The 14489-nt window shown below is 34.4% G+C and overlaps 3 protein-coding genes across 4 annotated transcripts; all 3 read left to right on the top strand.

Moving 5' to 3' along the window:
* The first annotated feature begins 6968 nt into the window (after nt 1-6968).
* Nucleotides 6969-7882, top strand: LOC130932754 (histone H2AX). The gene is made up of 2 exons (XM_057862163.1): nt 6969-7274; nt 7477-7882. The coding sequence occupies exons 1-2, from the start codon at nt 7074-7076 to the stop codon at nt 7696-7698; spliced, it is 423 nt and encodes a 140-aa protein (XP_057718146.1). The 5' UTR covers nt 6969-7073; the 3' UTR covers nt 7699-7882.
* A 1062-nt stretch (nt 7883-8944) lies between these two features.
* LOC130935419 (uncharacterized) lies at nt 8945-11168 on the top strand. 2 transcript variants are annotated; one of them, XM_057865159.1, is made up of 7 exons: nt 8945-9340; nt 9418-9636; nt 9800-9886; nt 9976-10122; nt 10337-10363; nt 10492-10576; nt 10672-11168. In XM_057865159.1, exons 1-6 carry the CDS (start codon nt 9137-9139, stop codon nt 10561-10563), a joined length of 756 nt encoding a protein of 251 aa, XP_057721142.1. In that variant the 5' UTR covers nt 8945-9136; the 3' UTR covers nt 10564-10576; nt 10672-11168. The 2 variants fall into 2 exon arrangements, with proteins under 2 accessions (XP_057721142.1, XP_057721141.1); XM_057865158.1 differs by having other exon boundaries at nt 8952-9340; nt 10481-10576; nt 10672-11162.
* Nucleotides 11169-11531: 363 nt separating this feature from the next.
* Nucleotides 11532-14489, top strand: LOC130935417 (probable protein S-acyltransferase 17). Its single transcript, XM_057865157.1, has 10 exons — nt 11532-11765; nt 11853-11946; nt 12025-12119; nt 12215-12382; nt 12476-12548; nt 12669-12721; nt 12974-13065; nt 13168-13220; nt 13329-13454; nt 13792-14489. The coding sequence occupies exons 1-10, from the start codon at nt 11617-11619 to the stop codon at nt 14065-14067; spliced, it is 1179 nt and encodes a 392-aa protein (XP_057721140.1). The 5' UTR covers nt 11532-11616; the 3' UTR covers nt 14068-14489.

The following is a 14489-nucleotide window of genomic DNA, read 5'->3' as shown; positions in this document are numbered from 1 at the left end:
ATTGGAACGTTCAAGACGCTCAAACGTGCTTTTCTATTTCTCAACGTGATCCCCAAACACACCCTATAATGTTCTACTGGAACTAAATGTGAAGGATCACTATAAAAAAAAATTAAAACATCGAGAACCAAATTGAAAAATTATATAAATATCAAGGACTATTATAGAGATTTATTCAATAAACTTATCTTGATGATGATTATTATTATTATTAAATATTATATATGCATATATAATCTATCAATTAATTCTTTTTTGTTTTAAGAAAAAATTCTTCCACCTTAGAGATTATATATATATATATATATATATATATAACGATTTTGTTATGCTCTTTATAATAGATATTATTTTAAAATTGATATTTTCTTAATAATCGCTGCATAATTTTCTTATTTTGTTAATTTAAAATATTTAAATATATAATTAATTAATGAGAATCATATTATTTTATGAATATGGTGTATAAATAATATACTTGATAATATAATATAAGATAAAATGTATTTTTGATCTTTTAAATTTTTAAAGAATTTTAAAAATATTCCTAATATTTAGGATAAACACTCTTTTAAAATGGTTGGGGTTTAGTATTGCGAGATTGTCCTATTTTAATTTTCGTTTCAAAATTATCCTTATATAAATTGATTTAACTTAAAATGATTTATTAAGAAAACCTAGTAAATTGGTTTAAGTTTAATTGATTAAGTAGAAAAATAACTTTGTATAATAAATCAGTTTTTTCTTAAACCAATTTATTAGGAAATTTGAAAAATATGATAAATTGAGGTATGTAAAATCGATTTACTAGGGACTTCATACTAGGGTGAAGATTTATAATAGAGTTGGAGAAGAGAGCTGATTTTTTTAGCAAAAAAATGTGAGTATAAAGTTAAGGGCTAAAAGAAGGACAATGTCAAGGGGTGAATATTGGTGTTTGGTGGCAATAAAAGTAAAGCAAATATAAAGGGGGAGAATCACGACGATGATGAGAGAAGTTGAGAGAGAATGATGTATTGATAAAGACGATGATGAACAAAAATGTGATGATGATGATGATGATGATGATGATGATGATGATGATGATGATGATGATGATGATGATGATGATGATGATGATGATGATGATGATGATGATGATGATGATGATGATGATGATGATGATGATGATGATGATGATGATAGGGGTAATATGAGAAAAAAATTTGATTTTAAAAAAATTAATAAAAATATTAGATTTAAATTTATTTTAAATAGTAAAAAAAAATTGAAACAGATTAAATGTTAAATAAATTTTTATTTTTTTAAAAAATTTTAAAGACAAAATATAATTTACCTTATAATTAAAAAATATATAAGATTTTTTAGATAAACTACCAGTTCGATGTATAAGTTTAATTTGCTATTTATGTCAAATATAAAAGGCTAATACTAAAAATGGGAATGGGTCCCATGGGAACGGGGATATGCCTCCGGCCTCGCGTTTAAAAAGTTTCTTTGTCGCTGTCCCGTATCTGCGACTGATAACGGGTACCCGATATCCGTTGGATATCTGATCCCCATGGATTTTTTTCAAATTAAAAAAAAAGCATAGTTCGCATCATAATACAAACACATTCCATAATATCCCTTTGTCTTCCTAGGCTAATCTAGCAAAAACTTTCAATACTAGATTAATTGCTACACTTAATATCAATCAATTTCAAACACAAAAAATTAACAATGGAATAAATTCTAAACTTTTAAATAAAAATTCAACAACAATTATACAAACAATTGAATAAACAGAGATACAAGCTCAGAAAGTTAACCATGTCAAACAATTGAACAAACCCTAAGCTCGCAAATGTTGAAAAGAAACTCAAGAAACTAATCAGAGAAAGAGACTTAGTATAAAAGGTGACGACAAACAAGAGGTGACAACGACAGAAAGAAAGAATGATGCGGTGACGACAACGAAGATGTAGGAAGCGGCAATGATGAGCGGCAAAAAGGCTGCTGGAGACAGCGATGACGTTGCTAGGGGTGGTGACTATTCTTCTGGAGGCGGTGACGACGAGAAAATTCGATTAGGAGGCCGCGAGGATGATTAACGAGTGTGAAGTAGAAGACAGCGACGCTGTTGAACGAGTGGGATGACGATAAGGCAGCAACAGCAATGTTCTGAAAATTGATTCGAACTAGTCAGGTGAATTGGTCGAACTGGAAACCAGTACAAAGAACGACTCAGCCTAATGCAAAGATTGGACACCGAGAAAATCGTAAAATCCGCCGAAAATTGATCGGTTGGATCGAACTAGAAATCGATTTATTTTTGAAATATTGCTTAAATTGCTTTGTTTTGGGTTCGTGAAAGGGGAAAACCAAATCAAAATTCACAATCTTCACTATGTGCTACAAAATTTCATCAATATATTCACATCAGAATTAAAGTGCAAACTCTAGAGTCCATAAGTGGTTCTATTTCCATCTTCTTCACTTCTTCCTTGCGCAGTTGCACCCAACCGCCGATGTTATTACCGACGTAGATCATTCAATCATCGTCCTCGCCACTCTTTCGCTAGCTTGTACTGCCGTCATCATACCCTTCTATTCTTTTTTTATCAACTGTACTAGGAAAGTCTAATCCAAGAAGCTAACGAAGTAAGAAACATTCCACTAAAAAGAACAAGAAATATCCGTTGTGCTCGAGGGAAGAAGAAACACATCACTTGGAAATATGTGATGCACACTATTGCAGTGATGCGGCTATTAGGCTACATTTGGTTAGTATATAGCAAGAGATAAAGACACTGAAACATAAATTAAAAGATATATGCACAAAATACATATATACATGTTTATTTTATGTTTGAAAATAAATACACAAGACATAGAAAATACTAAAAAATCTATAATACCTTATTATTTACCTTGATCACCACCCAAACTTTCCATCTACCACCCCTATTTTTCTCTTCTGTTATCATTTATATCCAAAAATAAATGATCAAAATAACAGAAAATTTTAATAAGTTCAACAACAAATTTAACCATTAATGACAACAAAACAGTCTACTTAATTAATAATTAATTCAACAACTCTTATTAAAAAAATGAAACAAGTCTGGAAGAAGAGTGTGCGAAAAGTAAGAGAGAAAGAGAGGTGGCAGTGACAAACTTGTAGAGAACCGGAGAGAGAAGCGGCAATAACGGACTTGAAGAGAAAGATGGAGATAGACAGTAGTAGCAAGCTCGAAGAAGGAGAGGAAGAACGACGAATTTGGAGACCACAAAAAAAAAAAAACAGATCTAGAAATATTATAGTTTATTTTAGAGTAAAACCCCTCTCCAGTCCTTAACCATTTACGAAATTGACCTGGCGCCCCCTCACCATTGGAAATACACAACGCGGTCCTTAACCATTCTTTCCGTGTGACTAAAAGGACCCTCTTACCAGTACTTCCGGTTACTTTTTACCTGAAAACCGACAAGAGGGTCCTTTCGGTCACACGAGAGAATGGATAAGGACCGTGTTGTTATTTTCTAATGGTCAGGGGACGCCAAGCCCTTTTCTAGATGGTTAGGGACTAAACACTACAAGAAAACAGCTCTATTGCCACGCTTTTAAAGCGTGGCGAAAAGCTGAAAAAAAGTGTGGCGATAGCTTTTCGCCACGCTTTTTGAGCTATTGCGACGCTTTTGAAAGGGTAGCGTTTGCAAGCATGGCGGTTGCTCTATCACCATGCTTTTGGTGACCTATCGCCACGCTTTTTCTTTTGCCATGCTTTTTACAAATGACCACCCTTTAAAGCGTGGCTGTATGTGGGAGATATGGCCACGCTTTTGAAGCGTGGCCATATGGGAGATATGGCCACGCTTTTGAAGTGTGGTGATAGAGAGAGATATGGCCACGCTTTTAAAGTGTGGCGATGCGAGACATGGCCACAATTTTAAAGTGTGGCCATAGCCAGAGATACAGCCATGCTTTAAAAATTTGAGGAAAAATCTTTACGTTCACAACATACCAGCAGAATCAGTGACCTAAAATAAAGAAACTAAATATCACTAAATTAGTAACTAAATAAAGAAAGAAAACTCTAAATTCTCTGACATAAAATTCAAATTAGTAACTAAATAAACAAAATTAAAATACGTAAAATTAAATTAAAATTAATTCGTCATATCACAAACATTTGGATGAAACAAATATCACTTCTAAAAATCTAAAAAGAATATTTAGTCTCTACGTGTAACCCTACTATTAAAATTATGGTTGATGAATTTAATTCCACTAATAAGAAAAACAGTTTAATCTTTTTAGAAAAAGGTGTATGGAATAATAATATTGAACTAACTTTTTTTTAGGTTCAACAATATAGAACATATATGTCGTTCTTAAAACCCTAAATCCAAGACATAATAATGCTTAATCAACCCAAATAATTATCACTTTTGTGTTAAGTCTCATTGTTAATGATTTCGTGCTATCTATTAAGTTTAACGTTGTTTGCTCTTCGTCCACATGTAAAATATGGCAGAATGCATTAGATGCAAAACTTAAAACAATGTTTTTTTAATTTATTTTTCAATTTTAAGTAAAATTCCTCCCAGATCCCCTCACCATTAGAAAATAACAACACGGTCCTTATCCATTCTCTCTGTGTGACCGAAAGGACCTTCTTAACCGGAAGTACCGGTAAGAGGGTCCTTTTGGTCACACGGAGAGAATGGTTAAGGACCGCGTTGTGTTTTTCCAATGGTGAGGGGGCGCCAGGTCAATTTCGTAAATGGTTAGGGACCGGGAAGGGGTTTTACTCTTTATTTTATGATAATTTATTACAATAATTTTAATTTTTAACTTATTTATAACATGTTGTATATTTTTTTTAATGATATTGATATTGATTTTCATCAAAGTGGTGATGGTTACAGTTTATATCCTGTCCCAATATACAACTAAGCCCAAAAATAAGTAAAGCCCAATCAACATATAAGAGCTTCGCCAACATCTATCCAATTTTATGAAAGTCGGGCTCGACGACGGGCATTACCACCCTACCTACTTGAATCAGTAACTAACTCTTACAATTTTTTCCATTCATCTAGAAGGGAGATCTCAACAATCTTCCTAACAAAAGGGAACGTTTATCCACCGTCAAAGGTGGAGCTACTCTAAAAGGTAGTTATTGACTCTACAGCTTCGTCTTTAAAATACACTAACACCTTCAAGTATACTTCAAACCCAATCTACTAAAAATCTGCCTAAAACCGACGACGAAGGGATTTGGAAGAAAAATTCGAAAAGTTAGAGACTGATCTTCAAGTTAGAGAACCCATGCTGATTAGGAAGAAACCCTTTGAGGTGAAGATCCATTCATAGAAGATATTATACGGGTTAGGATTCCCAAAACTTCAAAAGTCCAGATATGGACCTCTATAATGGAACAACCGACTCGATACACCATCTAAGTAACTTTAATGTACTTGGCTGACGCATTGGACGCAACTCATTGCAAAGGTTTCCCAATGACGTTAACCAAGGCGGCAATAAAGTGGTTTGATAGTCTACCACCTAAGTCTATAACTTGTTTCGATGACCTTGTTAGGAGTTTCTTCGGATGACGGTATCTCATTACTAGAACTATCTCAAAAGGAGTTTGGACTTCACATTCAGCTCCAAAACCATCCGTTTTAAGTAATCATTGGAATAGTGACAAACTTTGCAAATTTTGATAATTGATGACAAACTTTAATGTTGATATTTTATGTTTATTTTTTTTTTTTGTTTTTTGACTTTGTATTTGAATGAAATTATAATATTGTAGTTGATGACTTGATGTAATCCTTTTAATTTGAATAATATTTTAAAATTTATATTAAATTATAGTTATATTTTAGTATATTTATTTATTATTTAATTATAAAATATTATTTTAGTTGAACCATAGTTAAAATAATTAAACCAATAAATCAATATGTCAATAGTTAGAATGGTTTGATAATTGATTCATTTTTTCAGAAGCTTAAGCAACAATGAGTGAGGGAGCGGTGCCAGACGACGAGGTTTTAAGAGTGTTCTGCATATATGTGTGTCAGAATTACATAAACATATAAATATTATACGGGTACTTATGGGACAAAGATTGTTTCTCTTATTCTCATTCTCGTCCCATTTATTTAACTAGTATTCGTTTTTCATCTCGGTGTAAAAAAAATTCTATATCTATGTTTTCAATAGATAAATTTTTGCCCATACCTTTTCCGCCGAAAATAAATTACCATTCCTAGTTGATTACATGTAGAGTGGAATTGTAGGTTTTGGTACAGGAAACAAGGCAATACAACTTTTTTTTGGTCATGACACATGACTTTTGAACTCAATTACAGATTAATCTTGCTATATCTATACTGTTAGTAAATACTATTTTGGTACCAATAATTTTTAACCATAAATTTGCATTTTTTAATTTTATTAATTAAAAAATAATTTAAATGTATAGTTAATTAATGGCTAAAAAATTTTGATATGATAGTAAAATGGGTGTTATACTTTAACATGGTGATTTTTTGTGTTTTTTAAAATTATTGGAGTACACAAATCGGACCCACTGATTTGTGTTAAAAAAATTTTAAAAAGTTGGAGTACACAAATCGGACGGTTCGATTTGTGTACCTAAAAATCGGACGGTCCGATTTATATTCCGTACATTAAATCATCCCACATTTTAGAAAAATACCACATTAGATCACATTTTAGAAAAACACCCTTGTTAATCCAATATTAAAAATAAAAAAATGTTAATTAATAGTAATAATCATATTTTTATATGAATATTAGGGCGCGGGTTATTCGAAAGTGCCGAAAAACGAAAAAGCAGTTTCCCGCGAATCTCAGTGTTGATGCCACGCTGGCGATCCGTGCCTCACCATCCCGGCTAATCAGCGCTTAGGTTACGCCCCTATATAATAAGCTTGTTCCACCTACACATTCTCAATGTGCTTCTCCACTCTCTAACATACTCTGCAATCGTCTTCGCACCGATTCACAAATTCTAGGGTTAGGGTTCCCAAATTTCGCCGTCGATCACAGAATGAGTTCCACCGCTGGATCAACCAAGGGCGGAAGAGGCAAGCCAAAGGCCTCCAAATCCGTTTCAAGGTCTCAAAAGGCTGGTCTTCAGTTCCCCGTAGGAAGGATCGCCAGGTTCCTTAAGGCTGGAAAGTACGCCGAGCGTGTCGGCGCCGGCGCTCCGGTATACCTCTCTGCGGTGCTTGAGTACCTAGCCGCTGAGGTTCGTTTTATTTCTTCGATTTTCTTCAATTTCTCCGTCTTGATTTATTAGTGGATTCGCTGAATCGATAATCACTTGGAACGGTTCTTGTTTCCATGATCGATATTATCAATCTATATTCTTGGACTTATCTTATTTGCTTTGTGTATCTGGTGGTTAATTTTGTGAAATTGAAAATGATCGAGTGTTTTGTGTGTTTTAGGTTTTGGAACTTGCTGGTAATGCTGCAAGGGACAACAAGAAGAACCGTATTGTTCCGAGGCACATTCAACTTGCAGTGAGGAACGATGAGGAGCTTAGCAAGCTTCTTGGATCTGTGACCATTGCCAATGGTGGTGTTTTGCCAAATATCCATCAGACTCTTCTTCCAAAGAAGGCTGGAAAAGGGAAGGACGAGATTGGGTCTGCTTCTCAGGAGTTCTAGGGTTTTTTGTAGGCTATGAATTAGGCTATAGGTTTTTAATTTTTCTGCGGTTGTAAAATACATGTTTTATTTCCTTATATCGGTTGGTACCAATGGGTATAATGCTTATCAATCCACTGAACATGATGGAATATTATGTTACTCTTTGAATGGAGATGAATGCAAAATCCTTTTTTGTTACTAATTCTTGCGCAAATGTTTGAAGTTCGAAGTGAACTTAATTCTTCAGTGTACTTTGTAGAAAGCACGTGTTAGTGATCATATCTTTTGATGCTTAAGGATTCGTTTTCTGCTGTTTAGTGCTCTTCTTCTGTGAAGCATGTCTCTCCCTGACTTTTTTAATGGTTTGGGCGAGTAACCCAAATTATTGTCGACTTTACTTTGTTCTTTTGGTTTTCCTTTGATTAACATTGCAGCTGTTATTCCATTTTGTTGTCAATTTCTACATGTTGTATAGAAGCGTGTTGGATATCGTATAGAATATCGGTTGTAAAAATCTTATTTGTTTTGAGTTATGTACGTTGAGCTGCGATTTTGTTAGCGAGGTAGAATATTGTTGAGATATTGATTTACTTGTCCGGTAATAATATGCTAGTGCTTGGACTAATGCTGGTTTATTTTGTTGGTACCCAGCTTACATGCCTTTTTTGTTTGATCGTGCCTTACTGCGTTTGAAAGGTTTTGTAAGGCGTAAGCATTCAATCCAATGACTCATCTGGTAGCAAACATTGACTTACATATGCATACGTGTCTACATTTCAGTGTAACTGCGTCATGCTTGTAGACGCTGTGTGGTTATCTGTTCCTGCTTGTTATTAACGACGTCGTTAAATTTTACTTTTGGTCTGACTTTTCGAGTACAGAAATATCCATATTCTATGTAATGGAAAATTTGTATTTTTGATCGTAAAATATCTTTTATTATATATTTTTCTTTTTAAAAAATTATTTTATTAATTTTGAGAGTTAAACTCAATAATTTTTTTATTTTAGTGTAACATTTACTATTTTAACTAATATCAAATTTGTTATTATTATTTATATTTATTTTATAAATTAATAAATACGATAATACCTATTAATACATTAATATTATAATATGTGTAATATATTTGTTAATTTATTATTTTATATATCAAATATGTATAATAGTAACAAACATAAACTGTAATTTTCATGACCTGATTGTCCTATTTTTTGAAGCAACTACCAACAATTCTTTTTACTTAGATTTTCCAAAAAGAAAAAAAAGAAAAGAAACCTATATGAAGGAGTTGGAACTTCAGATAAAATAAATTTAAAATAGATTTAGAAAATGGTGGTGTTATTTATGTGGTGAAGAAGGCATGGAATAGAAACGCAAGCGTGGGTGGTACTGGAGACATGGAAAACAATAAAACGGTTGTAGAGTTGTAGTTGATTTTGATCTGTGACAATAATGGGTAGTTTGCCTGTGATGCAGTGTGTGGGTGTGGGTTTAAAAGTTAGGTTGAGAATCCGATGTTGTTCGAGCACTAAGCTGGAAGCGCTTGAACAGATTGATAAGGAGCTATCAAAGGGTAATGACAGAGCTGCCCTTGCTCTTATCAACGATTTGCAGGGTAAGCCCGCTGGCCTTCGCTGTTTCGGCGCTGCCACCCAGGTTTGTTTCTTACTCGTAACAACTTGCATGCTTCTTTTCTTTTTAGGTTCCTTGTTTTTCATTGATGTTCAGTGCAGGTGCCTCAAAGGCTTTACTCTTTGGATGAATTGAAGCTCAATGGAATCGACACTTTGTCTCTTCTTTCTCCGGAAGATACCACTCTTGGTTCCATACAAAGAAACCTGCAGATTGCTGCTATTGCTGCTGGCCTCGCTGTGTACAATGCCTTTGGGATTTCGCCTCAACACATTTTTTATATATCCTTGGCCTTGCTTTTTCTCTGGACATTTGACTCTGTAATCTACTCATTTTCACTCATACTTAGGGTTTGATCGATTCAACTTTTGGGGATTATCTGTTATTATACATTTCTCATGTTTTGTTTCATCACTTCAACTTCATTTATTGTTATAGCAGAATGATTTGATCAACCGTGCTTGTTGGATTTATTGATTCCAGGTATCTTTTGGGGGAGGCATAGGTAGCTTGGTTCTTGATACAATTGGTCACGGTGTCAGTCCGAAGTACCACAATAGGGTTATTCAAGTCAGATAGATGCCATCTTCTCTTTGCAAGTACTCTAGTACTTAACTGTAAAATCATCGAAGTGACCGTGGCAACATTTATTTATGCAGCATGAAGCTGGCCATTTTCTAGTTGCTTATCTAGTAGGAATACTTCCTAAAGGATATACTCTTTCTAGTTTGGATGCTTTCAAGAAGGAGGGATCCCTCAATGTTCAAGCTGGCACTGCTTTTGTTGATTTTGAGTTTATTGAAGAGGTAGCTAAGCTTGCTTCCTTTCTTTAGTCCTTACATTTTTTAGTTCCATAACGTTTCCTATTTGTCACTTTGAGTTGGACTCCAAGTCCAAATCAATTATGTAACTGATGTATTAGTTGCATTATTCTACATTGAAGATTTTGCTTATAATCATGTTCTCTGAGCTGCATTTATTTGACATCTGCTGATTGTTAGCATCTTCCTTGTCGTGCAGGTTAATGCCGGGAAATTATCAGCTAGGGTATGTTATCATACTGATATAGTGATATACAGTAGTTTTCGCTTTTTTGCGTATTCTAAGTTTCTTTCTGTTGATGCTGTATGGACTCCAAAGTCTGATTATGTGATTTGCCATTAGACATTGAACAGATTTTCATGTATAGCCCTGGCCGGTGTGTCGACCGAGTATCTCATATATGGATTTGCCGAAGGAGGTCTTGATGACATAAGAAAGGTTTATGCAGTTCTTAACTTGTTTTCTTGGTCATTGCAAGTTGAAGGCTCACAGGGCATACACAGTTCTAACTGAATTTTCTTAACTGTAAATAGTTGGATTTGTTGCTCAAGGGCCTGGGTTTCACACAGAAGAAGGCAGATTCTCAAGTTAGATGGTCTGTGCTAAACACAATCTTACTCTTGCGGCGGCATGAAGCAGCTCGAGCTCGGCTTGCTGAGGCCATGAGCAAGGGATACTCTGTTGGATCCTGCATTGACATTATAGAAAATTCTATTGATGTTTCAGACCTCTAGTTGAAACTGTTCTCCACGATACATTTATTTGAACTTCCAAGAACTTCATTTGGTGTTTCCCTGCTCCATTCTTGTAGGAGCGACATGTGAATATGTTTTGTTACAATGGGGAACAGCAATGGAAGGATTGTTTAGAGAGAAAGGGACTGGTTATAATTCAGCATTTGATTTGGATGCACTTGAAGAAGTTAATGCTCTCATTGTAATTATTCATTTGCGAATAAAACATTGAAAATTCTGAGCATATGGATAAAAATCTGAACATTGAAAATTCCTCCAAAGAAATGACATTTTAATGACAAAATAATGAACGATAACTTTCTTGGCGGAATAGTGAAAAAGTATGCGAAAAATGAATATAAATGCCATAAATGAATTGTGATATGTATATCTTGTTTAAAACAAGAAGTGAGGTCATTTGGATTAAATTGATTTATTTAATTTTTAAAAAAAATAATTAATAACTTAAAAATTTGTTTTGTGTTGTATATAAAATATTTTATACCGTCTTATAATTTAAGATAATTATTTACGTGGTTAATATAAAAAATAGTATTGTGATATTGTATAATTAGATATACTTATAAAATTCCTTTATTCTATCGCGCATCAAAATTAAATACAAATAGAAATGTGTAGAAATGGGTAAAAACTAAAAACTAAAAAGTGGTTTAGAAGTTACTTGAATTGAAATCTAGGAACAAAAAAGAAAGAAGAATTGAGGGTGATGGTGGTGGAAGAGTGATGGGTGTTGAGTGGGTTTTGGTGTGCCACGGCCTGGTGACTGCTCTGGTTGTTGTCTCCTTCCTCTGCGGCCGCTGGCCAATCTTCGAAGGCACTTTCATCCAACGCATTCACTACTTCCTCACTTTCGGCTTCTACGATTACTTCCTGTCCGTACTCCCAACCTCTCTCTCTCACGCTTCAACTTTCATTTCATTCTCATTTCAATTTCAATTTCAATTTCGATGTCTCTGCAGGCGTTTCGTCGGTGCCGTTTTCGGCGCCAAGGGTGCGGATGCAGTTCTCTCCGTCGAAAATTTCTGCTGCGATCGCCCCAATCCTCTTCTTCAGGTTCCGATTTCTATTTGGATTAGTTTTCTCAATTCCATTTCGATCCATCAGCTAATTAATTCGGTTGATTAATGCCAGATCATATATCTCGCCATAATCGGTTCAACATATTATTTCGTTGTAAAATCGTGTTTTGCATATATTCCTGGATACTACTTAGGTGATTTTCACAGGTATTAGTTACATTCTCTGAAGGTCCACAAAATATTTTGCTCTTTATTACTATTTTTAGAGGAAGAGTTTTGTTAGACATCATATTTTATTTTAGGTACACAAGCTTCTTGGCAGTTGCTGTTGGAATTCTGCTCTTTCTTTTGACCAGCTTTTCTGATCCAGGGACAGTGAAGGCTCAGAATGTTTCTCACTATCTTTCTGCTTATCCTTATGATAACATTATTTATGAAGAGAAGGAGTGTTCCACTTGCAAAATTCTCAAGTGAGTTTGTTAGCCGGAAACTATCAAATTTTCTTGAGATTTTGGTCTTGGCTAAACCCAAAGTAAAATGGCTTTGAATATTGTAATTTGCAGACCTGCTAGGTCAAAACACTGCAGCATTTGTGATCGATGTGTTGCACGCTTCGATCATCATTGTGGATGGATGGTTAGCATATTAAAAAAAATATTTGTTTGTGTTGATCCTTGTAACAAATCATAATACCCCCCTCCTCCCTTTCTTTTCTTTTCTTTTTCTGTGTTGTACTGAAGGTTATTATGCCTGCAGAACAATTGCATAGGGGAGAAAAATACTCGGTACTTCATGGCTTTTCTTTTATGGTGAGTTTTCTGTGAGGTGCATGAGTGTGTTTTAGTTGTGGAAGTGTAGTCTTACATGAGAATATATATATTAACATGCACTTGCCAGTATGCTATTTTGGTGGTATAAAGTCTCTTACTTGCTAATTTCCACTCTTTAATGGTAATACAGATATAGTGGCTAATATAAGCTTTACCATACGTATGCATTAAATTCTATATATTCTTTAATTTTTATTCCATTTGTGTACTTAATTCTTTCATGTCTTGTAGGCATTTCCTTTTGTGCATGTATGGCACAGTTGCCATTGGGTTGGTTCTTGCTGGAAGACTAAAAGAATTAAAAGTTGTCTATATTCTAACTGGTAATATAGATTTCCTAGTACTAACTATGTATTTTAAAGTCGAGTTGTTTCTTATGCCAAATTTGAGACTTATGTGGTTATGCCCTTGTTTTGACTTTCCAGTTTATTATGGAGTAGAAAATTCTTTTTTGGATTTAGCTCCTCATGTTGTACAGGTGAGGAGGGTTTACTTTATCTTTCTGTGTAATTGTTGATTGTTATGTATGTCTATTTTCATTCCTTATTTTCCATTTAGTAGTTAATGGTGGTTTATTATTATACAGTGGTTATTGGGATCGTACAACACTCAGATACTGCTTATGGTTTTCCTTGCAATTGTTGCAATGCTGTTGGCTGGTTTCTTTGGTTACCATGCAAAGCTTTGCCTTAGCAACACTACCACTAATGAGGTACTACATATGACCTTGAAATAATCTTATAAGTAAATTTGTACTAAATTACAAGGTGCCAGGAAACATGCAAGGAACCTTTTTATTTCATCACCTGAAAACAAAAGTTGCTGTAATGTAGAGATTGATTGCTATTCCATTGAATAGTTTAGCCAAAGATGTATAAATATCATATAATTGTTATGTCAAAAGAAGCTAGAATGAGTATCTGATTAAGTTGTCCTGAATGCGGATAATGTATTAACTGTGATATATGATATGTAATTGATACATTTACATAGATTCACAATTCCAGTACCATTGGTATGTGAAACTAAAGGTTTCTTTGTGGTCACAGACCTACAAGTGGCAAGACTACATGGACTGGCAAAGGAAGCTCAAAGAAGCACAGGCTAGTGCTGAAGCCCTAAAACAAAGCATCAATGGAATGACCAGTGAAAAGCGACCTGTGGTAAGCAAATGGAGATCTTTCTTCCGAAGATCACCTCTTGAAGATGTGGTAGTTGTTAAGAATAATATTTACGATAAAGGATTCATTAACAATATCTGGGAGGTTATTTCGCCTCTCTCAACGAGGCGAACACTGACCCAAACCAAATTGAAGTCCAGCTGAGTACACTCGTAACATACGTCTTTTCTTAGTTATTGAAGACCTTGATAGTTAGGTTGCACATAAATTGAGTTGGTAGCCTGTTTATACGGCTGTTTAGCCTAATAAATCGTCGTGAAAAGTGAAAACCATAATGCTATATTATTCCTGTTGAGGAGTCAGTGAAGGACTAGTTGTTAGTTAGCCGTTGGCTTTGTAACGTGACTGCGTGCATTTCTTTTGGGAGGTTTCTGTTGTAATATTAGTTTTTTTTAATTTAATTTTATCATCCAGCAAAGGATAAAATGTATAAGTAGGTAGTGCTTTTGAAATGGGGTGAAATAGATATATGAGCAAGTGTTGGCATACAATTATAAGGGGGTTTGAAGTTTGAAACATTTTCTTTATTGATCGTCTTTCTGGTGTCTTATTTTTTACTTCGATTT

This window comes from Arachis stenosperma, chromosome 6 (assembly GCF_014773155.1).
Source record: "Arachis stenosperma cultivar V10309 chromosome 6, arast.V10309.gnm1.PFL2, whole genome shotgun sequence".
NCBI lineage: Eukaryota > Viridiplantae > Streptophyta > Magnoliopsida > Fabales > Fabaceae > Arachis > Arachis stenosperma.
Note: the sequence above shows the minus strand (reverse complement) of the source record. Positions and strands in the feature narration are given on the sequence as shown.

Bases quoted from the DNA above. Each gene is read 5' to 3' on its own strand.
- LOC130932754 (XM_057862163.1), top strand. From the start codon at position 7,074: ATGAGTTCCACCGCTGGATCAACCAAGGGCGGAAGAGGCAAGCCAAAG. The intron at 7,275-7,476 runs GTTCGTTTTATT...TGTGTGTTTTAG, and splicing joins TTGAGTACCTAGCCGCTGAG to GTTTTGGAACTTGCTGGTAA.
- LOC130935419 (XM_057865158.1), top strand. From the start codon at position 9,137: ATGGGTAGTTTGCCTGTGATGCAGTGTGTGGGTGTGGGTTTAAAAGTT. The intron at 10,123-10,336 runs GTAGCTAAGCTT...CTTGTCGTGCAG, and splicing joins ATTTTGAGTTTATTGAAGAG to GTTAATGCCGGGAAATTATC. The intron at 10,364-10,480 runs GTATGTTATCAT...ATTTGCCATTAG, and splicing joins CCGGGAAATTATCAGCTAGG to ACATTGAACAGATTTTCATG.
- LOC130935417 (XM_057865157.1), top strand. From the start codon at position 11,617: ATGGGTGTTGAGTGGGTTTTGGTGTGCCACGGCCTGGTGACTGCTCTG. The intron at 12,383-12,475 runs GTGAGTTTGTTA...TGTAATTTGCAG, and splicing joins TCCACTTGCAAAATTCTCAA to ACCTGCTAGGTCAAAACACT. The intron at 13,221-13,328 runs GTGAGGAGGGTT...ATTATTATACAG, and splicing joins TAGCTCCTCATGTTGTACAG to TGGTTATTGGGATCGTACAA.